Raw genomic sequence first — 26,015 nt, forward strand, 5'->3', positions numbered from 1 at the left:
AAAATCCTAAGTTATCTTACTGCTTCACTGTATCTTGTCCCCGATGTTTACAGGATACAGGCAACCTTGAGAGCTGATTAATAGAGAATAACATTTCACTGATGATGTGACAAATCCATGCACCATGAATTGAATTGATTTACATTAAATATGCCAACAAAAGTAATATTCGTTGTCACTTTTAGAGAACCCCACAAATAAATATATTGGAAAATTGTATTTCAGTCATTTTTTGAGCATTTTAATATTATCAATTATTTAGTGCAAACTAGATTCATATTTCAAGGTTAAAAAAAAAATCTCATAAGCAGTCCCCTCAATGTATGTCCCCTCAAGTATACTTGGTACTTTTGTGTTTTTGTTCTGCAGCAGTGGTCTTTGATTTTCTCAAGGAGCTAACAACAGTACTGTAATCTTGTGCTGGTTCTAAACATGTGTTTTACATTAAAATTTAGGCGAAGCTGGCCTTCAATAAGTGAGCTCATTAAAGAAGTATGTCAGATATGGTTACTTTGCTGCCATCTACTGGCATCATTTAAAACAATTTATGGGTGCATTTATGGGGTTCACTCTGTTTTATACTAAATATTTAAGATGTGGCTGCACAAAAAACTAAAGGCATGCTCTCTGAAGTAAAATGTATTATTACACTTATTTTAAAGGTTTTTTTCTTCATTCTCAAAGACTGGACAGCAACCAGTTTTTGTGATAGTATAGTAAACATTTGCTGTACTTATGCATTATGAACTATGAACTTGATAAAGGTCCGAGGAGCAGGCCAGAAACTTATATATACATAAATTGGTTTTGTAGGTTATATGCTTCTTATGTGAATGCACATGTTGCAGATTTGTAGAGAAGACAATCAGTTTTGCCTTTCAGGTTGGCATGACTACAAGGGAGCACATTTGTAAGGGCAATAGGTCCCCTTTAATAAAATATTGTACTAGCCGCAGTTGCAAGTGTTATTCTGGAAATTGTGTTTGCTATATAATACAGATTGTCAGAAAAGTTACAGTTAGTTTATCATGCTGTGTGATTGGAGAAAAACCTCACCAGTGGTATTAACCATAGCAACCAATCAGCAATTAGATTTCAACAGCAACCTGCAAGTGACGAAAAGCAAATTTCTGATTTCTGGTTGCTATGGACAACATTACCAGCGATGTTTATCTCCAATGTTTTAAACAGCATGATAAATAGGCTCCAATGCTGAATGTTCTAATCTGACAGTAGCGCAGAGCTACAGATACTTCCTGCTCCCATAGGCACTACTTCTAATCTATGTGAAATAGTGTGCTACTAAAGGGCTTGCATGGAGGTGCTCGTGGGCCACCGTAGATGAGTGGTGTGACTTGTGCCCACTTGGAGTGCTGTGGCACAGACCTTTCAAATGGAATTGCTTCAGTCTGTCAGTAATAATACAGGTATTTGACCTGTTATCCAGAATACTCGGGACCTGGGGTTTTCCGGATAATGGATCTTTTTTGGATCATACCTTAAGTCTACTAGAAAATCCTTTAAAAATTAAATAAACCCAGTAGATTGGTTTATCCTCCAATAAGTATTAATTATATCTTTGTTGGGATCAAGTACAAGGTACTGTTTTATTATTACTGAGAAAAGGAAAGCATTTTTAAAAATGTGGATTATTTGGACAAACTGGGGTCTATGGGAGATGGCCTCCCTGTAATTCTGAGCTTTCTGGTTAACGGGTGTCTGGATTATGGATCTCATACCCGTATGTCTAAAACGTGAAAATAATGAATGTAAATGACCAACCAAATGAACATATTTCTAGGGGTTTACATTTTTACGTATGACTATGCATGGATTCTTTGTGCCCATAAATTCAGCCATCTATTTTAGTGGAAGAGACTAGATTGTTCCTTCTGAAACACAGTCCCTCATCCGGCATCTCTGGAACAGCCAGTTCTTCTAAAGTGTATTGAATGGGTCACTTGATCAGCATTATTTAAATTATGTTGCTGTTCATATTACGCAACAAAATCAGTAAAGAGTTTAGTAACCTGGGAATGGGAAGGAGTAGACTTGCAACTGTTTCACCGCAGCACCGTTACAGCCCTGTAGCCTACCTGCAACAACTAAATCTCTCATATCTTCTCCTTGTTTATACATACTTACAGTATGCTGCATGGCTTGTTCCTGGGCAAACAAAAGTATTTTTAATCACAGAGTGCTCAGAAGCACAATGCTTTCTCTTCGAGTAGTTGTTTTTGGTGTAGTCAGAGTGCACCTACTCATCAGCAGGAAAGCATCTGTTTGTAACTGCTATGGAGACTATGGATTACTTAAAAATTAGAACAGTAGATAAAGTATTTTATTTCTGACTTCTAATTACATCTTCAGAATAACAAAATACAAGCTATGACATCCACACATTTTGAGGCCAGCAATTGATATTGTAGGTAGAAGAGACTTCCAGTGTGTATGCAATATTGAAAACATGTTCTCTGTTTTCTGAACAGCAAGCCCAATCCAAGAAGTCTGTGCAACAAGGCTACAAGCAGCTGGACGAGTCTCTGCTGGATTTTCAGATGACTCTCTCACAAGTGATAGTGGGGTTTTTGAAACGTTAAATAAAAGGTGTGCAATTTCTATGTTCATTTTTTTATTGTGCTGCTTTTCACAAAAACCATTACTAAATCAAAGAGGGAAAGCAATTGTATGTCAGTGTTTCTTTATGTCATACATGACACATGGCTCTAAATGAACACTTACAGTGGTCTGGCCCCTCTGTGAAGCTGATATGTGATATATTTGTAGCTTTAATGGCCACTGTTTTACTGCACTGCAAGGTCAAATTTTAAAAACCTTTATTGAGCACATGGCTTTTGAACTGTGACAATTACAACTTTTCTGGTTTCCCAGCCCTTGAACTATGAACTTGATAAAGGGCAGAGGAGCAGGCCAGAAATTTATATATACATATTGGGTTTGTAGGTTATCTGCTTGATATGTGAATGCACATGCTGCATATTTGTAGAGAAGACATTCAATTTTGCCTCTCAGGTTGGCTCGACTACAAGGGAGCACATTTGTAAGGGCAATAGGTCCCCTTTAATAAAATATTGGAAATCCCTGTAAAAATTCTGTACTAGCCCCAGTTGCAAGTGTTATTTTGGAAATTGTGTTTGGTATATAATACAGATTGGCAGACAAGTTACAGTTAGTTTATCATGCTGTGTGATTGGAGAAAAACATCACCAGTGGTATTAACCATAGCAACGTAATAATTAATCAAGCACACAAAGTTTGCTCAAGGGTTATTACCCGTGTTTAATGTCAAGCCAAACAGGTAACCTGTTTGGCTTGACATTAAACACGGGTAATAACCCTTGAGCAAACTTCGTGTGCTTGATTAATTATTACGTACCTTGTGTTGGGGGTGCCGTCCTCCTATGATCCATGCACCGTGAACGTTGAAAGAGGGACCAGGTGTGCATCTGCATTTCGTTTGGATTAACCATAGCAACCAATCTGCAATTACATTTCAACAGTCACCTGCAAGTGACGAAAAGCAAATTTCTGATTGGCTGCTATGGGCAACATCACCAGCGATGTTTGTCTCCAATGTTTTTTACAGCATGATAAAAAGGCCCCAGAGTCTCATGAACTGTATATAAAAGGAAATAGAACTTGGACAGGAAGAAACTAGGGCTTAGAAGAAGAGGGTAGTTTAAAGTTTACTATCAAACGTACAAAACCTTTAACGGGACAGTATACATCAATATATATTTTTTTCAACATAAGCATATTAGATAGAACTTATGTTGAAAGTACCTTTTGCCTGTTTTAAATAAAAAAAATAATATTGCTTAGGTATATACAGTATATATTTTTTTCTATTGCTTAGGTATATTTATTATAAAGCAAAGCAGTAACTTGTCATTATTTTGTTTCCACACAGTTAGTTTAGCTGGAGATTCTATGCTATGTATAAACAACCCTCTCCCTTCACCGTTTGTTGTGATTGTTTTGGCTTAGAGATAAGCTGGAGTGCATTATGCAGGGGGAATATCTGGGCACTGGAAAAGTAATGATGTACCTGAAACCAAACCAAACATGAGTAACTTTAGTTTTCCTGTTTGTCATGTTTAGCAGTCTCCCTGCATTACCTTGGGACTTCTTCTCTTACAATCACTGCATGAGCTAGTCTTATGGCCCAGTTTACTTTTATAATTCGCATAAATGCCCAGTGATTTATATGATATTGGGAAACAGTTTGCTGGTTATTTGATGTCCAGACATATATAATTATATTCTTTATATTTAGAAATGGAAATGCTGACAATTCTGTGCAAAAGAACAGTGCCAAGAATGAAGAACCTCAAGTACATGTTGGAATAGTGTAAGTAGATGGGATTTTGTATTTGGTTTGGCTTTCTTAGTGTAAATCAGCTAAAACATTTTCCTATATGATTTTTTTTATTGCTGCCCAAATGTAGATATTCAAGATTGATGAAAAAGGTTTTCCAGGAATGATTTAATTAGGTTTTAAAGTTACCGACAATTAGCATAGCACTCACCTTTAGCACTGTGGGCTAGATTTATCAACAGATAAACATTCTACTTGAACAGTTTTGTCACAAATTTTTGGTGAGTTTGCAGGGCTGAAGCAGAATAACATCTATGTTCAGAAAAAAACATTTGTTGATCATCTTGTTTTAAGGCATTAAAAAACTAAATATTCTTTGTGAATGCTCTTTTTAAAGTTATTTCTGTGCCTTACCTCTAGACACATTTAGGGAGACAAGTATTCTGTAGCTCAGGGAGCACATAGTGCTGAGATTTTGGACAAACCTGTCAAGTTCTATCAAGTACAATCAAATATGTGACACTGACAAGCATTTGATACATGGCTTTTCAGTTTAAATCTAAATTAAACCATGACAACACATTTCCCCTTCATTTTTATGTCTTTTAATGTTGAGCCAGACTCTAATGCGGAGTTAATATGTAAATAATTCAGCAGTCGCATTGCCTATTGTGGAAGACTTGTTGGACCATATCATGTCACTAGCTGGAGACAATGCTGGTTGCTGAGAGGATCTTGTCTGTGTGAATAGAGACAATTTTGCTCACATTATGTTGAATAGAGTAAAATATTATATTACACAGTGATTTTATATAATATAATCATTGTATTGTAATGCATATTAGAAAAAGATTATTATATTACTCATATGCATAATTTGTATTGTAGGTACGACAGTGAAAGTGAATGCCTTCTTGTGCACGTTTTGCAGTTGAACAATTTAAGTTGTGCCTTTTTTAAGGAAGGTTGCAAAATGTAAGTGCCATAAACATATTGTCAGCTCTTTTTCATTCATGTTATTATGTAACACAAAGAGTGTACAGTAGTTATTGAAATACTTTGTAATAATATTCAGTAATGCATGTATTAGAGGGAGAAATTATTTTCAAAAGTTGTTTAGCTTGCTTTAAAATGAATGAAATCCAAACAGTGATTGATTTTCTTTTACATGTCATCAAAATAATGTATCTAGGTCACTAGAAAGACTTTTGCTGCACATGGTGGGCCAAATCAGGACAATTCACCCTAGTTAATGAGACAATCATAGTTAAAACCCCTTAATTTAACTCCTCTCTCCATTCAAATGCAAGTAATAATGCAATTGTTTTAAGTTTATTAAAGGTATACTACAGTGTTTCAGCATGTGTCCCAATAGGCCTGTATAAAAATTCACAGATATGCCCTGTCTGAAAATGTGTGTGGTATGGTTAGACCTTGACACGGTCATGGCCAAAATTGTTCTGGTTTGACTTATAAAATGTATGTATAGAGATGTGGTTGAGCAAAGGTTTTATACTACTTTCATTTGTTTGCATACTATATTAATTGGTTGGTATTCAATGTTTAATTTCTTTTTAGGGCGTGTGTAAACCATTTTGTGAATTTTTGCATGTTATAGCAGTGATGAACATATAATTTAATTTTGAAGTGCTGAAATATATTGTTATATCATTCAAAGAGGTTTTTTTTCCATATATTTTATTTATTTAGACACATAAGAGTCTACCTGCCTTCCCTGGACTCCAGCACACCTAGCACTTACTGTTCCAAGTCTCTGGAGTTCCACGTGCCGCTAATGTTTAATGAAATTTTTCAAATCCCTATGCACGCAACCATTCTGAAGCAGAGCTCACTGCAGCTGTACATATGCTCTGTTTGTCTCCGGCTCCAGGAAGAACTACTAGTAAGTCCAGAAGTTTACTAGTTTCTCAACCGTTTAGTTGCTTATCACTTGATTATTGGTAGTGATGGTTGAATTTGCGGTGTTTCATTTCGCCGAAAAATTTGCAAAATTCGGGAAACGGCGAAAAATTCACGCAACCATTTTTTTGGACACCGGTGTCTGTTTTTGGCGAAATTGCGCTAGCGTCCAAAAAAAAACTATCACTAACTATTGGTAGCTGAAGGGGTCATTTTCATATGCACCACTTACATCTTGGCCAAGCACTGTAGCTTTATTTGCCGACAAGTAAAGATTATAACAGGGATTTCCTTCCACTAAACAACCACGTTGCATTAAATGGGCACACAGCTTCATGATTTGGCCAACCCCACCTTCAAGTGGCCAAACTGAAACTATCTGTATCTAGAGATAAAGTAGGTTTGAATGGTGAATTAAAACTCAGCTTGGTGCAAGTTAATATATAATGCACCATTAAAAAATACTTGGTGCAACATGTTACATAGAAACCCCTGGCAATTAATCAGAATTTTGCTTTTTAAATAGTTGACCAGAAAATACAACCTGTTCGGTGGTTGCTATGGGTAACTAGACTGGTAGCAAAATTTGCACCTTTTATTACCAAACTCTAAGTGCCACTGTAAGCCAAAGTAACATTTTACATGACAAAAACTATAAAACTATGTGGCCCACGGAAAAAGTATATCAAATCATGTGTTTGCACCAGAACATAGTGATTTTGTTGTAAGTTGTAAGACTATATTTATTTGAATTACGTAGCAAACATATCTCTTCCTCTGGAAAATCACCTTGAATTTAATTTAGACAAGCCATGGGTCTTGAAGAGCTGGTGTGAATGCAAAGAAAGCACTATTTTTAAAGGATAACTGGTCAGCCTGAAAGGGGATCTCTTGGGTACATAAATGATTCTGCCCAATTTTAACTGTCCAGTTGGTATGGTAAATACAATCAGTTGTTGTTGTAGTTATTAGAAGAGGCACTTTATGCTCAAAATTAAACCAGAAAGACAGTAAGGCACTGGGTAAAGTACAATAGTGTCTGCTGAATGTGTCACTATCACTCTAATGTGTACATTTCCTTTGTAAAAAATGTTTGTCTACAGGGTATTGCCCAGATTGGTTTGGCTGATTATGTGGATTCCACCGAGATGCATCTCCAGTGGTATCCCATCCAAATGTACAGTAGCACAGATCCACAAAGGGTTTCTGAAATTGAAGACTGCTTGCAACCAGCTGAAAATATCACTGAAACAAAAACAGTGAGTTACAGAATGGTCCCTTTCTAATTAATATATAATGTAGATCCCTTTAGGACAATGGATTAGTGCATGATTCCAGGCATTTTGTCACCCAGGTAAGTGACTTAATGCTTTGAATTGCTCCCCACTGCACTAGATCTTCAACTAGCTGTAATAAATGTATGTCAGAAGCAACTTCCATTTTATAAACTGTAGTTGTCCTTCTAAAGCACACACAGTTTTGAGAGTGCAGGGTAATATCACATCATATGCAAAAATATGTAAAAATCCTTTTAGTTTTTTATGCCATTGGTCCTTTGTGTATGGATTTCCACTACCACCTCTATGCTGACGATACTCAGATCTATCTCTCATCTCCTGATCTCAACCCAGAACTCCTAACTCGCGTCTCCTCCTGCCTGTCCGCTATCTCTACCTGGATGTCGCAACGCTACCTTAAATTAAACCTCTCTAAAACTGAAATGGTTCTCTTTCCTCCAACTAACACCAGTAACATCCCGGAAGTATCCATCATAGTTAACAATTCCACTATCACCCCCTCTCCCCAGGCCCGGTGCCTTGGGGTTATCCTAGATTCTGCCCTGTCATTCACTCCTCATATCCAGTCACTTATTAAATCATGTCACTTCCACCTAAGGAACATATCCAAAATACGATCATTTATCACCCAAGACGCTGCCAAAATTCTTATTCACTCTCTCATCATATCGCGTCTAGACTACTGTAACTCCCTTTTAATTGGCCTCCCCCTCCAGAGACTGTCACCTCTCCAGTCCATAATGAACACTGCTGCGAGGCTCATACACCTCAGCAACCGCTCCTCCTCTGCCTCGCCATTCTGTCAATCCCTGCACTGGCTTCCGTTACCTTTCAGAATCAAATTCAAATTAATGACACTGACTTTCAAAGCACTTCATAACTCTGCCCCACCCTACATCTCTGAACTCTTCTCTATATACTCACCCAATCGCTTACTACGCTCCTCTACTGACCTACTACTCAACTCTTCTCTCATTACCTCCTCACATGCTCGCATTCATGACTTTGCAAGGGCTGCACCCCTCCTCTGGAACTCTCTCCCACGGTCTGTCCGACTTTCTCCCAACCTTTCTGCTTTCAAGAAATCTCTGAAAACGCACTTCTTTCGAGAAGCCTACCCTCACTCTGCTTAACTACCAAACCACATACAATACCACATTTCTCACCCACTTAATTCGATCTTGCCCTCTCCCACATCTTGTGTATTACTCCCTTCCCTTTAGACTGTATGCCTATGCATAGGGCCTTCCTCACCTTTTTGTACCTGTATTGATTGTGATGTTTGTTATTCCATATGTTCTATGTATGCAATTCATTTGATGTAGTTGTATAATCACATTTACTTTACAGTGCTACGCAATATGTTGGCGCTATATAAATACATGTTAATAATAATAATAATAATAATGGATATGAGCCCATACACAATATGAACACACTGAACACATGGGAATACTTTTCCAGTTGATCTTCATGTTTTAAAATAATGCACTGTCAAGGTAAATACCTCTATGTAATATTTTTCTCAGTTCCCCTGCCTGTGTCAGCATACAGGAAGCCAAAGAAGGAAATTCAGGTACATGTGTATCTTGGAGATGATTAACTGAATCCTACCAGCCAATCGTATCAAAAATAGGAAAATAACCTGGAATGGAAGGGGCTTTTTAATGTAGAACTTCATGTCTGAACTTCCTTTGTTGGTGTCACATGGGCAGTCTCAGCAGCAACCACTGGGTGGTGGATAGTAACTTTCTGGATTGGTGAAAAAGATAAGCTGTGCAAAATAAATTGATCCTGAACACGCAGGCCAGGGTCAAATCCAAACTAACTGAACAGTTATGTCCCATGTGGTCCCCCTTCTATTCACCAATTGAATTGGTTAGAGAGATGAAAAGTTGTGTTCTAGATATTACATTCGGCATCCATTAACCCCAGCCTTAATAGATTACATTTTTGGCTTACTAACTATATTAAAAACATTTTTGATTTTGAACAGACTATCTATTTACTCAGTTTTATTTTTACACAGAAGTTCTAAGAGGTGTTGTTTTCTCTAGGATGCAGTGTCCATACTTTTAGCCCGGACTACGGCCCAACTTGAAGCAGTGGAGCGGGAGCTGGCTGTGGAGAGGGTTAAGCTTGAGTACACAGAAGAAGAGATTCTGGAGATGGAGAGGAAGGAAGACCAAGCTGAAGCTATCTCAGAGAGGTATAACTCCGAATTGTAGGCTTGGTGCAACTAACTGTAGTGGAAGGTATTAGTCGTTGTACCCTTATACGGAAACTCTGACTTCCAGTGTCCTTATATTTTAAAAATACTGTAATAGATTTGCTAATGGTTTTAAAGGGTCAGTAACAACAATACACCAAATAGAGTCTTTTGTGCAATATATTTTATATAGAGACCTGCATTGTTTGGGGTACAGTTTTCCTTTGATCTACATAATATATTTATACATTGATGTGGTCATTTTCACTGTTAGGTGTTTCTGTTCCTTTAAATGTAGGCCTTTTTTCTAAGAGTTTGCGATTGCCAATCATTTTTCTGCTTATTCTGAAAAGGTGAGGTTAGCAAAAGCTGTAGGATCAGAGGCTGTTTTTTTTATATACAGTATCAAAGTTGCTTAAAATTAGCTATAAAGTATGTTCAACATCTTCTATTGACCTGCTAAACAGAACTCCATGATGTACTAAATGATTAATCAGCAATACAATATAAATTTTTTATTTCTGTGCAATAGGAGTTGGCAAGCAGAATCTGTTGACAGTGGATGCCACAGTAACTGTAACCAGCTGAGTCCTCCTTATTCAGAAAGCTGTTACAGAGACGCTGTGCAAGGATCTTCGCAAGCAGGTCAAGCAAATCTGTACGATCCTGTGAAGACTCACAATGAGCCCATTAAGGTAAAAAAAGAGTGCATGTACTCTATAAAGGTACTGAGAAAACAGACAAGTATCTAATGGCTCATTTACATACAAGGACTTCCTGGTTTCCTGTACAGATCAGGGGTCTACTAGCTGAATTAGTTTAATTAGTTTAAGTTCTAGCTCACTGTATGTTAAAGTATATCTGTCTTTCCATGGCTTTAACCCTCAAATATGCAGTTCTGACACTGATGTATCTTGCAGGTAGATAAAGAAACCAACACTGAGGATATCTTTCCAGATGAAGTCAGAGACCTTCCAAAAGAGAGAACCTGCCACAGGTCCCGTGGATCTCCATTTGTACGCAGCAGTACAATAGTTCGGTCACAGACGTTTTCTCCTGGTGCAAGGAGTCAGTATGTTTGCAGAGTGAGTATTAAATCACCTGACGTATTAAATAATCTGCCACAGAGATACCAGTGCTAACTTCTTGTCCTTCAGATAATGCTGATCTGCAATTGTTGGCATCCTAAGGTTGAAGACCCTGTTAGCAACAGGATGATTATAGCCATCTTGTTTATTCCTTTGCTATGCAGAGTATGCAGTTGATTACGTATCACTTCCCATTGGCCTGTCTGTTGACTCATGCTGTTCTGGATTGGCCAGTAACCATACAGTTATATCAGTGAGAGCCAGGGGCCACAGTGGTGTTAAACTTCAGTAAGACTCAGGTTTGATTGTCCTAAACACATTAAGGGACCCACTGATCAGACAAGTAGATTATACATTGGTAATATATTACATGATTTCTCACCAAATGTACTTACGCAAGTGGAAAAATACCTCTGAAGTATTTAACTGTTAACTTGAAGTATTTAACTTCTTAATAAAGTACTGAATATTCTAAGGGCATTGATGGAACCCCATTTATAAACTCCAACATTTTTTGACTAATGTCTCTGCTTTACATTTTTAATTAAGCTTTATCGAAGTGACAGTGATAGTTCTACATTGCCAAGAAAATCACCTTTCATCCGAAATACACTGGAAAGGCGAACACTACGCTATAAGCAGGTAAGAATAACTGCAAAGTTAGACAACCAAACACTACTTCAGGGCAAGGCAAAATCTGTTAACAAAGAAAAAGAGTTTAGTAACACCTTAAGGGTGAAGACACACAGAACTACTAGTAGCAGCTACTTGTTGTGGCTACAAAATACATATCAAAGGTCACCATGCGCTAAACCACTTGAGTCTTTACAGTTTCGCAGTTTTTACCTGGGGTGCTACCCCAGTTTACTTCTCTTCGGTGTCACATACTATTACACTTACTAGGTACCCTATCTCACAGTCATAGAGTGTTACTGTAACAGGGGAAACTAATCTATCACAGAGTCAAAACTAGTGTGGTGGTGCCCTTTCAATTATGGCACTTCTTCTCATACTGAGGCATTTGCCTCAGGCTTCAGTGGCAGAACAAATGGTGTTGCACAATGTTACCGATATATATATATATATATATATATATCTATATATATATATATATATATATATATATATATATATATATATATATATATATATATATATATATATATATATATTTGTGTAGCTCAGCAGTGTGTGGGCCTTTATGGGGAAATGTCGTTGCTATTTTAGGGCACTGGCAACTCTCAGTTGGCTTTTCCCCTTATCCGAAATTACAACTATAAACTTCGTCCATGACACCAGCAATCCAACCATCCATTGGAATCTTGAGATGGTGGCACTCAGGACTCAAAGCACATGTGACCCTGAGAGAAAAGACAGAGAATATATTTACACTATGTATAAATTTAGAAATATGTTAACTATAACATTGTCTAGTCTGGATATTAATAATAGCTTTATAATACAATTCATATTTAGAATCCTATTCAGAAGTACAGTTGTTTGCTTATATTAACTATTTAGCGCTGTTCTTACTTATTTAACAGTACAGAAATGAATACCCTGGTGCACAAAAGATATGAATGTAAAGGATCCGGATCTGGTTAAATTTGCAGCCACCGCACCGCAACTCAAAATTGTCTACTCCTGATTCACTGGCATTACACAAATCAACTAAACAATTTAGTAAATGAAAATGAAGTAAATATAACAGTAAAACTATTATTATTATCATTTATATATACAGTACTAAACTAAATATATCAGCAGTGACAGACAAATACCAACTGTATCCAAATGCACAGACACTTAATCAGGGGAGACTGCAATATAACAGCATATATTAATACAGTATGTATTTTAATAAAGTGTTGCATGTGGATATACTTTTTTTTGTTTTTACCAGAGAATGGTGCAAGCATGAGTTTTACTGATTTTGCCTTACAGCCGTCCTGCCAGTCTTCCATGGCAGAGATCATGGCTCGAACATCCCTTGACCTGGAGCTGGATCTTCAGGCTTCCCGAACCAGGCAGGGGCAATTAAATGAGGAAATAAATGCTCTCAGAGAGCTGAAGAATCGATTGGAAGAGGTACAGCTTCGCGGGCAGAGCGATCTTCCACAGTGGGTGCTTCGAGATGAACGGTTCCGTATTTTGTTATTGGAAGCAGAAAGACAGGTATGGCAATAACTGCTGATTGTAATGTCATGCTACGAAAATATAGAGATTATAATTAAGTGAAAATGTTACATACAGACACAAAGAAGACAAAGACAAGTAAAATGGATCTGAAATAGCTTTCAGTTTGGGTCAGGCAATATAACCAGTTAACAGCATAGCAGATGACGGGAATGCACTTTTTTATTTTTATATCAATTAAATATGTTTTCCTATTTAATATGAGAATATGCCCTATTCAAGGCTATGCTTTATTATATATTTATGATGCCAATATATCCCCTCTTTAGTTGGACACTTTGCACAGCTTGTTGTATCCTGCTCATATCGTGTTGTTATCACTCTCCCTTGCTATAATCCTGGGTTTCCCTGTATTTGTCTACCTATTCCTTTGGTTGGCAATGCTTTTGAAAAGGTAGCTATGTACATAATGGCACCTTAGAGAGAAGTAATAGGGATAACAAGTATATTTTGGTAGTACCTCACTATTGTACAAGGCATCCAGAGCAAGCCTATTATAGATTAACATCCTCAAGTGAACCATTAAAGGATATTGATATTGGTCCCCTTGATAAAAAGCATTATATTCATAAGATAAACAGTGTGTCCCAAGTTTGACGCTTTTCCACTATTTAGAATTGATGACTAAATTGATCAGTTAGGTGAAGTCAAGTATATATCCAGACTAGATATGACAAAAGGTTATTGGCAAATACCTGTGAATCAGGGATTCTCAACCTTTTTTACAATTCAAAACAAGCATGAAAAACGTTTCTATGGTGCCAAATAATGGCTGTGATTGGCTATTGGTAGCCTCTATGTGGACTGGTAGCCTATAGGAGGCTCTATTTACTGGTACACCTGTTTTTATGCAACAAAAACATGCCTCCAAGCTAGTAATTCATAAACTAGTTCCTGTTTTGAGGGCACTGGGAGCAACATCCAAGGGGTTGGTGAGCAGCATGTTGCTCATGTGCCGCTGGTTGGGGATCACTACTTTGGACTGGTAATTCAGGGGAAAAATGCTTTCAGTACCAGGAATAGTATTATTCATTTTGTAACTATGCTTTTTGGCCTTCATGGAGCGCCAGCAACTTTTCAGAGCCTCATGAATTTTCTCTTAGAGGGTCATAGTGAGTATTCAGCAGCATATCCTGATGATGTAGTGATTTTCAGTTCAGCATGGGAAGAACATTTAGAGCACCTAAGTAAAATCTGTTATCAAGTCATCTCAACCAAATGTGCCTTTGTCTTTGGAAGGACATGGTATTTAGGCTACTTGTTGGGTAATAAGCCATAGTGATCATTCAAAGAGCACTTCCTTCCAGTGTCTGGATGCACCTGGATTAAAAAATTCAGTGCAAGGTGCAGGACGCATTGCTTGCAAAATGGAAAGCATCTCTTACCTTAGCGCCTACTGTAGGATAAATACAGAGCCCTGACTGGTAGAGACGTGATCTGCAGAACAGGACAGAGAGTGCATAAAACATTGGGGCTCATTTATCAACACTGGGCAAATTTTTAGGGGGGGGCCTGGCTTTTCGGAGAGTCAGCATGGCCGGGCCCCCCTTTCACCTCAGACTTTGCCGGGACAACTGTCCCCCACTGTGCCCCCCTGATGGCGGCTCTGATTCTGCCCTTAATGCAGTAAATTACCCCTATAGTTTTGTATGCAAATATAATTATGGAAATATTTCATAATTGGAAAAAAAATATTGTTATTCAATAACTAGGTTTCTCCTATAATGAACTTTTACTCTGTGGGTCTATTTAAAATTGTTTTTCCCTTTATATGCAGACGAGGCAGACCAAACTCGAACAGCACCAGGAACAAGCTGCAGAGAAAATGCTTAAGAAAGCATCCAAAGAGATTTTCCATCTGCGTGGGCAAAATCAGAAGGAACCATTTCAAGTGCAAACGTTCAGGTATGCCCAATTGCTTCTCCACTTTACATACAGTTGAATGAAAAAGTTTGGATACCCCAAACTCTAAAATTGATAAATCTGCCTCATAGGGGGGTTGTGTAATAACTGGCACTAAGTTTGTCCAGATGCAGTGACCCATAGCAACCAGACAGCAAGTAGCATTTATTGGTCACCTGTTTAAAAGCAAACGTCTTATTATTGCACCTGGGCAAACTTAGTGCCTTTTATTACATATTGGGGTAAGTGTGCTAAAAAACATTTCAACATTAAACTCAGTAGGATTGTTTTTGTTTTGCCAGCAATTTGGATTCCTGAGGCTTAGTTACAATCAGGTACAAGGTCATGTTTATTATTACAGTGAAAAAGGAAATCTGTATTTGCTTAATATGGACTCTTTTCTATAATTTAAAACTGAACTTTCTGGATATGGGGTTTCTATACAAAGAACACCTAAAACAGGCCACAGTTTAGAAAGCAGGCGTTCAAACCGCACTGTATCAAATGCTTTGGTAATTTTAAATAGACCACATTACTCCAACCCAATGTCCTACATAAAATAAGCAATTACTGAAGAACCTACACACAAATTCTTTTCATGCATTTCCTCAGGGAGAAGATAGCATTCTTCACAAGACCAAGAATCAACATACTTCCTTTGCCCGCTGACGACGTATGACCTGTTTCATCTGAAACACAGAGTATTGATGTTATCTCCATGAAGTTATTAGACTAGTTACTTTTATCTTACATATGTTTCAAAAGCTATTTTTTGTAAAAAATAAAAACAAAAACATATATGCATATATAAATATCTATAATTATATATTTTATAATATGACTGCAGCAAGGCTTGGTTTTTCCTTGTTGTAACGTAAGCATTTGAAGAACAACTTATTTTATAGATCAACTGTCCTGTCGTGTGTGCAGTGCCGATACTGTTTTATGTGAATTAATAAAGGCTGGAAATCAGAAACAAGGCCAGTTCAGGGGAATTCCCTGGAGTGTAATTTATTTAAAGTGTTCCGTTTTCCTTGAAGGAAAATACCTGCCTTAAGATATTTTGGACTGAGTTCCTGCTTATTGGTGTTCTTCAAACAGATGAATTCACCTTGTCCAGCTGGCTTTGTTTCTGGTACCTGAACTGAAATACTGTTTTGCAGATTGTCATTGGTTTTAGTCGCTTTTTTGCCGCTTCTCTTTAATGTGTATGTCAATCTTATTGCTAAGCACCATCTCTTTCTTCTGTACTGAAGTATTATCAAATCCAGATTTGTAAAACTGATTAAAATTGCATTGCATTTTTTTCAGAGAAGAGTTTGGCTTTCCTTGTCTGTTATGTGAATACATAACTTACTGATGTAAAAAGTTAATTTTTGCAGGCTCTTCAAAGTACCAAAACAAGCATATGTAGTTATCACTGAAGCTTTTTTTAAGGGGAAGTACAGGTTTTTACTACGTTATACCACGCCTCTGCTCCAGCCATATTAGTCTCTAAATATTGCCCCTCTCCTGGTGGGTTACTGTCACGTTCAGCACCCTATATCCAGAACCCAAGCTAAGCTCCCTGGTCTCGGCTCTCACTTCTGCCTTTAACCGCCGCCTTTCACCTCAGGCTTATTGGATGCATCCAGGTCTTAACAGAGAGAGGAGCAAAGCTAACGGTTCTGGACGAGCAAAGGGGCACGATCGTCTCACCAGGATACTGGAAGAAAGAACACCATGAGGAATAGGCAGGCCGGGCCAGCACAAGCAGAGAATCGTCAGACAGGCCAGAATCAGGATTGGAGCAGGTAGAATAGTCAGTGGACAGGCAAGGAATCAGGATTGGAGAGGTCAGAATAGTCAGACAGGCAGGATCAGGATTGGAGAGGTCAGAAGAGTCAAACAGGCAGGCACGGGTCAAAACATAGTAGATCAATCAGAAAACAAGTTATAAAGCACCCAGGAACAAGGCAAATTGAACCTAACAACGGGCAACTTGCTGAAAACTGAATTCCCCTGTTATACTGTTTGAATTTCGCACCATAGGGGAACCAGGAAGGGAGCAGCGGAGCAGCGGGCGTCCACGCCAGGGACGCGGCACTGGACCCCTGCCCACTAGACCACCAGGAAACTTCCTTACAGTTACACTGTCTTCCACTAAAGCATTTAGATCTGCTTACAATATGAGATGCACTCAAGATATTTTTTCTTGTTTTATTAAACTAAGTTTTTTAATAAATAAGCAAGCATTTCGAGTTTGGTAAAATTTCAAGTTGATTTGAAATAAGAAAAACTCTAAAATTGCATGTGACATCACAAGCATGTTCATAATGAGCGAGCTCGGTAACGGGTACACCACAGATCTTTATTGGATAGGAGCTGGAAAAAAAATGCTACCAATTATGCAAACTTTACTTGCTCTCAACTTTCAAAATATTTGGCTATGCACATAAATAAACCTTGCACCAATCAATCCATGTTTTGCTGAGTCCTTTAACAATATGGATTTTTTAGACAAAAATATTTGGTAGGAGTTGATCTGGGAAAACTGGTAATTTTAAAATGGTTTAATGTCAGTTTCATGTGGTTGACCCATTCTGGTTTAAATAGTTAATATCAGATTATTTGGTTGCTAACACGAACACAAACTATTAAAGCTGCTCGTCTTCAATGATTAATCAGCAAGTCCAGTTGCTCTAGATTTACTTCTACTAGATATTAAAAGGGTGGTTCACCTTTTATTTACCTTTTAATATGTTCTATGATGGCCAATGTTAAGCAACGTCTCAATTGGTATTCTATATTTTGTGCTACTAGTAGGGCTGCACCTCATGTGGAATAGAGAAATCTGGTGCAAGGTGCAGAGCACTGTATAGGCCAACCCTGTCCTTATAGCCTACCATAGGGCAACAGTATGCCCTGGCCCCATTGTGGCCTGTGTGCGTTGCCACCCCCTTAAAATAGTTTGCAATGTAATAATTTGTCTAAAAAACATTAGATTATAAAATTTAGAAATTTAAGAAAGCTATATTTAACCAGTATTAAAGAAAAGTAATAAAAAGCAATATTCATAAGTAAAATCAGCAATGTAATCATTTTTTTAAACAAACAATACATTATAAGATGTAAATTCCCTTTTTACATTTCCCTGGTTTTTATTAATTTATTATTTTAACCCTTAAAAGGGTTCATCTACAGTGTTAGTTACAGTACCTAAACTGTATAAAATGACTGACAACTTTAATATGAGAAGTTTCATGGATTTTCTTTTTATTAAAAACAGTGATGACAGTAACAATATATCTGTAATGACCAAAGATGGCCATACATGACCTAAAAAAAAGCAGACTAGGCCTCTCCAGACTGAGTCACCAGTTGTGCTTCCAGTGAGACTGGATCTCCATCAGCCCAGAGAGATCAGGCAGGTTCATTTGATGCTTAATTTGTGCAATAGATACATCTTCTAGCCTGTGAAATCAGTCTCCTCTCTGGCAAGGGCTGGATTTAATCTTCAATGCAGATCCTTAACCACGCCAAAAAGAGTCCTTGACAAACTTGAAACCTAGTTTCATACAGTTTAGAGATGTATTCTCTTTTATATACCAAAGGATCTGTGACTTTTCTTACAAAGTCAATCACAGTGTGCTGAATTCTGGGGCTATTTTCCATAGAGGGCTGTTCTACATCTCCCAACATTTCATTTAAACTTTAGGCCATTAGTCTTATGTGGCACAGTCATACAGTGTTATTAGAAGCCAAAGGCCTAATCCACCCAAGTTCTATACAGTTTTTTATGAAGCCCCTTTCATTCTCTCAGTCCCTGAATACAAATGGGGCAATGTAATAAAAGTCGGTAACGGAAAAAACATTTGCAATGCGAAAAGTTATGCCTTTGTGCAAACAAATTTGCTTTTGTACAAATTTAATATGGCTTTTGCGAACCCGGAAACTGTTTAGCGACCACTTCCATCAGTGGAAGAAGGTTTGTAAATTTTATAGTTTGCGCCAGTGTGCAGTAAATGTAATAAAACTTCTTACTGCAAAAGTTATCTATCCTCCAAAAGATAATGATACCTTCAAGCAGTTCTTAAAAGTGGGCAATGTGCAATTAAAATTCACAATGCAATTTAAGGAAGAGTATTGCATTGTGAAATGCACATTTTTATTCTTACAGTATTTGTGCAAATTGTTTTGCTTTTTGCGACTTTTAATACATTGCCCCAATAGTGTATCATCTAAACAGGGACAGCTGGGAGGTATTCTGGTTGGATGCTGGTGTTACTCATCTATGATGTTATTCAATGCTGAGGCTGTTTTTTAGCTTCTTCTTTTTTTAGGTGACTTCTCTGGTTCTGCAATCTTAACCAAATTTCCACCACATTTATGCTTGTGTATGCTTTAGTATCCGTTGTCCTGTTTGTTGCTCTCTTTTTTAGCTGCTCGCAGGGTCCATCACATAACCACCAGTGGCATCTCAGTGACTCCGCTTCTTTATAAAATTCATGCTCAAGCTATACAATAAAAAGCAAAGTCAAATTTTCAGTTTATTAGCAACTCTCTTAAAAATAACGCAAAGGGGTAGTTTACTTTGAAATTAACTATATAGACAGATAAACTATAGACAGATATTAAGGGCAGGTTGTTATTGCAGTTAAAAAGCAAAAGGTCTAAAAAGAAAATATTTTTTAATTCACAGACACAAAATAAAAAGTCTTAACTTGCTTTTTGGTTGATTTAAAAATGAAACACAAATTGTCACAGAATATCACTGTTCACATCAGGCAAAACTATAACTTTAAGGAAAACTTTAAGGAAAACTTCCCGTTTGACACTTGGGACCAGAACAGAATATTTAGTAGAATAGAAGCACTTACTTTAATACTTGTACCACTCATGTTGTCAATGTACCGCTTATAAAAGCAGAACCTTCTTCCATGTTGATCATCCTCATCATCCAGAACTATTTCATGTAGGGGCGTCTGTAGAGTAGAAAACACTTCAGTTAGTCCAATATTATTGCAAGGCCCACTATTATACAGAATATCCAAGTAAAAGAGTGTTTTTATATAACCAGTTAGTCACCGCAATAAAATATTAAATATTATTATAGTTAGGTGTTAAGGAGTACAAACCAATTCACCCCCATGCCCTGCAGAGTTAAGAGGGAAGGATGCATTTTGCAGTTCTTCTTATATTAAGACATGACCTTATATTTTCTAGTGACAGATAAAGATTAATATTATTGTTTTGTTACCAAACCTATTAGCATCATTTGGATTTTGGAAGCCATGATTATCTCCTGTTTCTATGTTTTCCTATAAACATGTACATAGAATAAAAGCCAAAGCTCTTACTTCCACTGTGTCTTTTCTCAGCAGTAAGTCCAAGATGCACTTGCTCAGATCCATTTTGCATTTACCAGTGTCCGGATCAAATGTAGTAAGTCCTAGAGATCTGTAGACTATAATAGTAAATATCAGTTGATACCACGAGTATCTAACGAGTGAGCGAGGGACTAAGATTGTGCCCAGTATAACAAAAATGCTAAGTCTTTTCCTCAGACACGTCCCAAACTATCTTTTCATGCTGGCACATTTGCTCAGCAGACCTCACAGCACAGAAAACTTTGCTTGGGTCAACAGTAGTGATGGGCGAATTTGTCACGTTTCGCTTCGCCAGGAATCTCGCGAATTTCCAGCAAAATTTGCAAAACTGTTGAAAAATTTGCATAACTTCGATTTTGACACCAAATGGGTGCTGGCATCAAAGTTGACGCCGGCGTCCATCACTAGCGTTAAAATTGGTGCTGGTGTCGGAACCATCGCTGTGTCGGAATAACATTGACACCAGCAAATTTTCACAGCATATTCACGAATTTATTCGCCTGTGGTGAAATGCGCAAATTCGCCGCAAATTCACGCATGCTGAATAAATTCGTCCATCACTAGTCAACAGTATTTTGTTCAGGATAGATTTTTAGTGTTCCCTCTCCTCACACAAGTTCTTAGCATCCAGAATTTCTACTCGCTTCCGGGTCTATCACAACAGTACCTCCCAAATGAAGGTTGCATAAAAGTCAATGGAAACAGTCCCATTGATTTTTGGTTGTGTCGGGGGTTTCGAGCAATTTCACTATGTTTTCGGAGCTTTTGGGGGAAAACTCCGAAAAATTTGGAGTTTTCGGGGAAATTTCACGAAAAAATCTTGAAAATCTGAGCTTTTCCCGCAAAGGTAATATTCGGGAATATGTAATAATAAATAAGCGTTAAAAGCCCAAGTAGTTAGATCGGAGTTTGTAGCAGCCGATATTGAGATGAATTCGGACCTTGATAAATAAACCCCTTAGTAAACCACATCCACTGTCATCCTAGAATCTAAGTCCCTGCTCAAAAGAAATTAAGTTAGTCTGGCAAGATCTATTACACAGTGCTGGCACATACTCATAGTATTATGATTTGCTATGAAGTTCAGTATCTTATCCTTAATTAACCCTTTGAAAACCTTCCTACCGTGGACGTCAGACTAACTGGCCTATAGTTTTGAGGATGAATACCATCTGGCCCCGGACCTTTGTTTGTCTTAACATGTTCTAGTCTCTTGAATTTTCTCATGTGTGAACCATGCATCATTAGTTTTATTACTAGAATTGGGACTATTAAGAAGGAAACCTTCATTAACTGGTTCCTCATTTGTGTAGATAGACGAAAAATATGATTTCAAAATCTCAGCTTTTTTTTTTGTTCTCATCAACCACCTGACCCCACTCTGATATTAAGGGTCCCACCCCTTCCTGCTTAATTTTTTTATTATTAACATATTTAAAAATAATTTTGCATTTTTTTAATGCTTGCTGTAATATCCTTTTCCATATCGATTTTAGCTTGCCTGATAGCTTATTGCATGATTTATGGGCCTCCTTGTAACTTATAAATGATTCGGCTGTCCCAGCTAACTTGAAAGCCTTAAAAGCACCTCTTTTCTTACCCACCTCAACACCAACGCTTCTATTGGACCAAAAATGTTTTGCTTTGCAACGAGGTTCCTTGCTTACAAGGGGAATATACTGACATGTATATTTATTATTTTAAAGAAAAGACTTCCCATTTGTGTTGTGTGTTTAACCCTGTGAAAAGCATTTCCCACTTAATATGTTGAAGAGATGCCCTTATACTGTCAAAGTTTGCACGTCTGGAATCTCAAAGGAGACCATGTTATGATCACTATTCCCTAAATGCTCACCCACACAAATGTTAGAGATGAGTTCAGTATTATTAGTTATTACAAGATCCAAAAGAGAGTTATTCCTAGTAGGTTCTTGAAGAGTTGGAATAAAAAGTTGTCAGCATATTTACAAACCTACTATCTTTTTTTGTCTTGGCAACCCCATTACCCCAGTCAATGTCTGGATAATTGAAGTCACCAATAGCAACAACTTGACCCAGCTGTGAAGCCGCTTGTATCTGCAAGAGTAGCTGGGCTTCATACTCGTCACTTATACGAGGTGGTTTATAGCATACACCAATGATAATTCTTTTTGTTACCTTTTATCCAGTCAAAATCTCTACCCAGAGGGATTCCACACACAAATGCGCTGGCTATGGTTATTTCTTTAGTGCATGGCTTTAAAGGAGAAGGAAACCCCCTGGGTGCAAACCCCCTCCCCTGTGTTGCCCCCCTCCCTTCTCCTCCCTGGCCTACCTGTCCTCCCTGGCCTACCTGTCCCCCTGGGCAAATGCCCCTAGAGGGATGAGTAACAAGTTAGGGGCATTTGCCCAGGGGGAAAGGTAGGCCACGGGGGAGGAGGGAGAGGGGGCAACACAGGGGAGGGGGGGAGGTGTTTTGCGCCCAGGGGGTTTCCTTCTCCTTTAATTCAGGCTTTACATACAAACACACTCCTCCACCCTTTTTAATCCCTCTGTCCCTCCTAAAAAGGGTGCAACCATTTAAATTCACAGTCCAGTCACATGATTCATCACACCAGGTCTCAGTGATACCAATTATATCATAATTTTTAGAGCATGCAATTAATTCTAGGTCTCCCATTTTACCTGACAAACTTTGTGCATTTGCCAGCATACAGCTGAGGTTACTACTTTTTCTTTTGAAATTTGGATTACTTAGTGGAGAATTATATCTTAAGTTAGTATTAGCCTTTTTTTCTTGCAATAGAGGGACCTTCTTAATTGGTAAACTGTATGCCCCCCTCACTCCTCCCCCAAGACCCCTTACTAATCCCACTGCCCCATCTACCCTAACTCTTTATCTCACCACCCCTTGCCTAGTTTAAACACTCCTCCAACCTCTTAGCCATTCTTTCCACAAGCACAGTGGACACCCTTCCATTTATGTGCAATATGTCACGAATGTTTAGGTTGTACCCCAAGGAAAAATCAGCCCAGTGGTCTAGGAACCCAAACCCTTCCTTCCTACACCAAAACTTGAGCCATGCATTTAGCTCCCTAAGCTCCCACTGTCTTCCTAAACTTGCACGTGGCACAGGCAAAATTTCTGATTAAATCGGGTGTCTAGCAAAGACAGTTTACATGTGGGGGTGCTTGTATGTACAGTATATTAGTATTTATACATTTCTACATGTATGCATAGAAATTTACATTTCTACTGATTCGTTATGAGTATAGATAGGTTCTGGTCAATAAAAATAATATAGGTATGGGACCTGTTATCCAGAATGCTCAGGACCTGGGGTTTCCGTAATTCCGTAATTTGGATATTCATATCTTAAGTCTACTAGAAAATCATTTGAACATTAAATAAACCCAGTAGGCTGGTTTTGCTTCCAATGTGGATGTATTATATCTTCGTTTGGACGAAGTACAAGGTACAGGTATGGGACCAGTTATCCAGTTATGCAGAATGCTTAGGACCTGGATAACCATTATCAGATAATGGGTGTCTCCATAAATTGAGTGTTCATACCTTATATCTACTAGAAAATCATCTAAACATTATAAAAATCCACTAAGCTGGTTTCGCCTCCAATAAGGATTAATTATATCTTAGTTGGGATCAAGTACAAAGTACTGTTGTATTATTACAGAGAAAAAGGTTATCATTTGGCAGATGGCCTTTCCATAATTCCTGTAAATCCAGTTTTCTGGATAACGGGTTTCTGTATAATGGGTCCCATACTGTTCATTTTACAAAATTTGGCAGGTTATGAAAGTTTGAACATATTTCTGTGGTTTTTTTTTTCCAGTTATTACAGTTTTGCTATGAAGGTGAATTGCCCTTTAAGCTGTGAGTCTAAGGGACCTGTTATCTAATATTGTTACAATTACTTATTTGCTTATCTTGAAATTGTTACAAAAGTATCTTATAAGCAGCTGTGGCTGTTCTGGGCTCTCTGCCAAAAGCCAATTAAGTTAGAAACGTTGGCTGTTCAGTGCAGAGAAAAACAGGACTTTCCAGTACAAATGAGGGACTGTGGGTCGAGCTGTCAAAAGAGGGACTGTCCCTCTAAAAACAGGACAGTTGGGAGGAATGCTTATTGCAACCAAAACCAGCTTATTGAGTGTATTTAATATTTAAATGATTTTATAGTAGACTTAAGGTATGAAGATCAAAATTACAGAAAGATCCCTTATCCAGAAAACCCCAGGTCCTGAGCATTCTGGATAACATTACTGTATGTTAGAAAAATTTCAGAGATAAGCTTCTTTAGAAGAGTAATACAATAAAAAAATCTGACATTTTCTGTCACATTGTTTTAATATTTATTTTTTTATCATTTGTTTCTAACTGAAATCTTCTCAAATTCCATATAGCAATAGCAAACATTGCCATGTGAATTCACTGTATTGAAAAGCCTTAATCCTCTAATCTGCTTTTGCAGTGCAAGAATAACAGGCACAAACCTTCAGTGCTATAATTTATGGCTCCAGCTCTGTGTTTATAAAGATCGAGTAAGCCCCTCCCCCCCACCAAACAAAAAACACAAGTGGCAGAACTGAGAGTCTGCAGGAGGAAATGGTCATTGCTCCTTTAAATCAGCTGGTGTATGGAGGCAGGTTGCTGTACAAGGAGACCACATGACTGTGACTGCATCCTCCCTATGATGACATCACAGATCCCATAGCATTAGCTCCTAGTAGAGGATGCTGTGCAAGTCTGTGGATGCTGGCAAGCTGATGTTACAGTGCAGGTAAGTGACTATTTCTTATATTTCGTATGTAACAGGCAGAAAAATTCTAGGAGAAGTGAGTCGATGCTGATACGAACAACACTGAATCCATTAAGGCAGCCACAATGCAGGTCGTTCCAGCTGAAATGGCTGCAGATATATTGGCAGAAGGAGCTCTGCAGCAGAAGGCCTATTGTCCAGCTCTGTAGCAAATGGCCTTTTGTTACTGACAAATTGCATACATAATAAATGAAAGGGATCACTTGGAATTTAGAACATATTCAGGCCACAGACTGCGGGAACACTGAAATGAAGTAGATCTGTTTATAAACCAGGATTAAATGAAAGAATATGCCCCAATGCAAAGATAAATGGCAGTCGGTTAGTCTGTGTATGTGAGAGAGCGAGAAATGTAATGGGAATGCAGGCAGTGCAGTGGGGCTGAGATTACACTGAACAAATGGAAAGTTGTTGCCAGAAGGACCAGCTACTGTGTCTTTACTGAAATAAATTATTAGATACATGTATTCTGTGCCATATTATATGATTTGTAAAATGTAATTATCACAACTACTATGTTTGTCTTAACACCTGTGTCCCTTTTTCTAACAAAACTAAAGGTTGGTTCACCTTTAAGCTAACTTTAGGATGATATAGAAAGGCCAATTTTAATTTTCAATTTTGTTTCAATTGTATCCTTTATAGTTTTAATTGCCTTCTTCTTTTGACTCTTCCTAGCTTTCAGATGGGGGTCACTGACCCCATCTAAAAAACAAATGCAAAAGCTACAAATGTATTTGTTATTGCTACTTTTTTTTCTATTCAGGTCCTCTCCTATTCATATTCCAGTCTCTTATTAAAATCAATGCACGGTTTCTAGGGTAATTTGGACCCTAGCAACCAGATTGCTGAAACTGCAAACTGGAGAGCTGCTGAA

The 26,015-nt window shown here is 37.9% G+C and overlaps 2 protein-coding genes across 3 annotated transcripts in view; both read left to right on the plus strand.

Annotated features, from left to right (window-relative positions):
• wwc3.L (WWC family member 3 L homeolog) overlaps window positions 1-16,264 on the plus strand; it is a 133,771-nt gene extending 117,507 nt beyond the window's left edge. For both annotated transcript variants that reach the window (XM_041582087.1, XM_041582088.1), the window contains exons 12-23: window positions 2,490-2,607; window positions 4,298-4,372; window positions 5,228-5,314; window positions 6,050-6,242; window positions 7,363-7,518; window positions 9,615-9,766; window positions 10,299-10,461; window positions 10,687-10,851; window positions 11,404-11,496; window positions 12,799-13,029; window positions 14,828-14,955; window positions 15,565-16,264. In XM_041582087.1, the coding sequence (XP_041438021.1) occupies window positions 2,490-2,607; window positions 4,298-4,372; window positions 5,228-5,314; window positions 6,050-6,242; window positions 7,363-7,518; window positions 9,615-9,766; window positions 10,299-10,461; window positions 10,687-10,851; window positions 11,404-11,496; window positions 12,799-13,029; window positions 14,828-14,955; window positions 15,565-15,631 (1,628 nt within the window). In that variant the 3' untranslated portion in view covers window positions 15,632-16,264. The remainder of the gene's footprint in view (window positions 1-2,489; window positions 2,608-4,297; window positions 4,373-5,227; window positions 5,315-6,049; window positions 6,243-7,362; window positions 7,519-9,614; window positions 9,767-10,298; window positions 10,462-10,686; window positions 10,852-11,403; window positions 11,497-12,798; window positions 13,030-14,827; window positions 14,956-15,564) is intronic.
• An 8,647-nt stretch (window positions 16,265-24,911) lies between these two features.
• LOC108708185 (H(+)/Cl(-) exchange transporter 4) overlaps window positions 24,912-26,015 on the plus strand; it is a 38,713-nt gene continuing 37,609 nt past the window's right edge. Inside the window, exon 1 of the mRNA XM_018246625.2 lies at window positions 24,912-25,099. The gene's annotated coding sequence lies outside the window, so the exon portion shown is untranslated. The remainder of the gene's footprint in view (window positions 25,100-26,015) is intronic.

Source organism: Xenopus laevis, chromosome 2L (assembly GCF_017654675.1).
Source record: "Xenopus laevis strain J_2021 chromosome 2L, Xenopus_laevis_v10.1, whole genome shotgun sequence".
In the NCBI taxonomy this organism is placed as follows: domain Eukaryota; kingdom Metazoa; phylum Chordata; class Amphibia; order Anura; family Pipidae; genus Xenopus; species Xenopus laevis.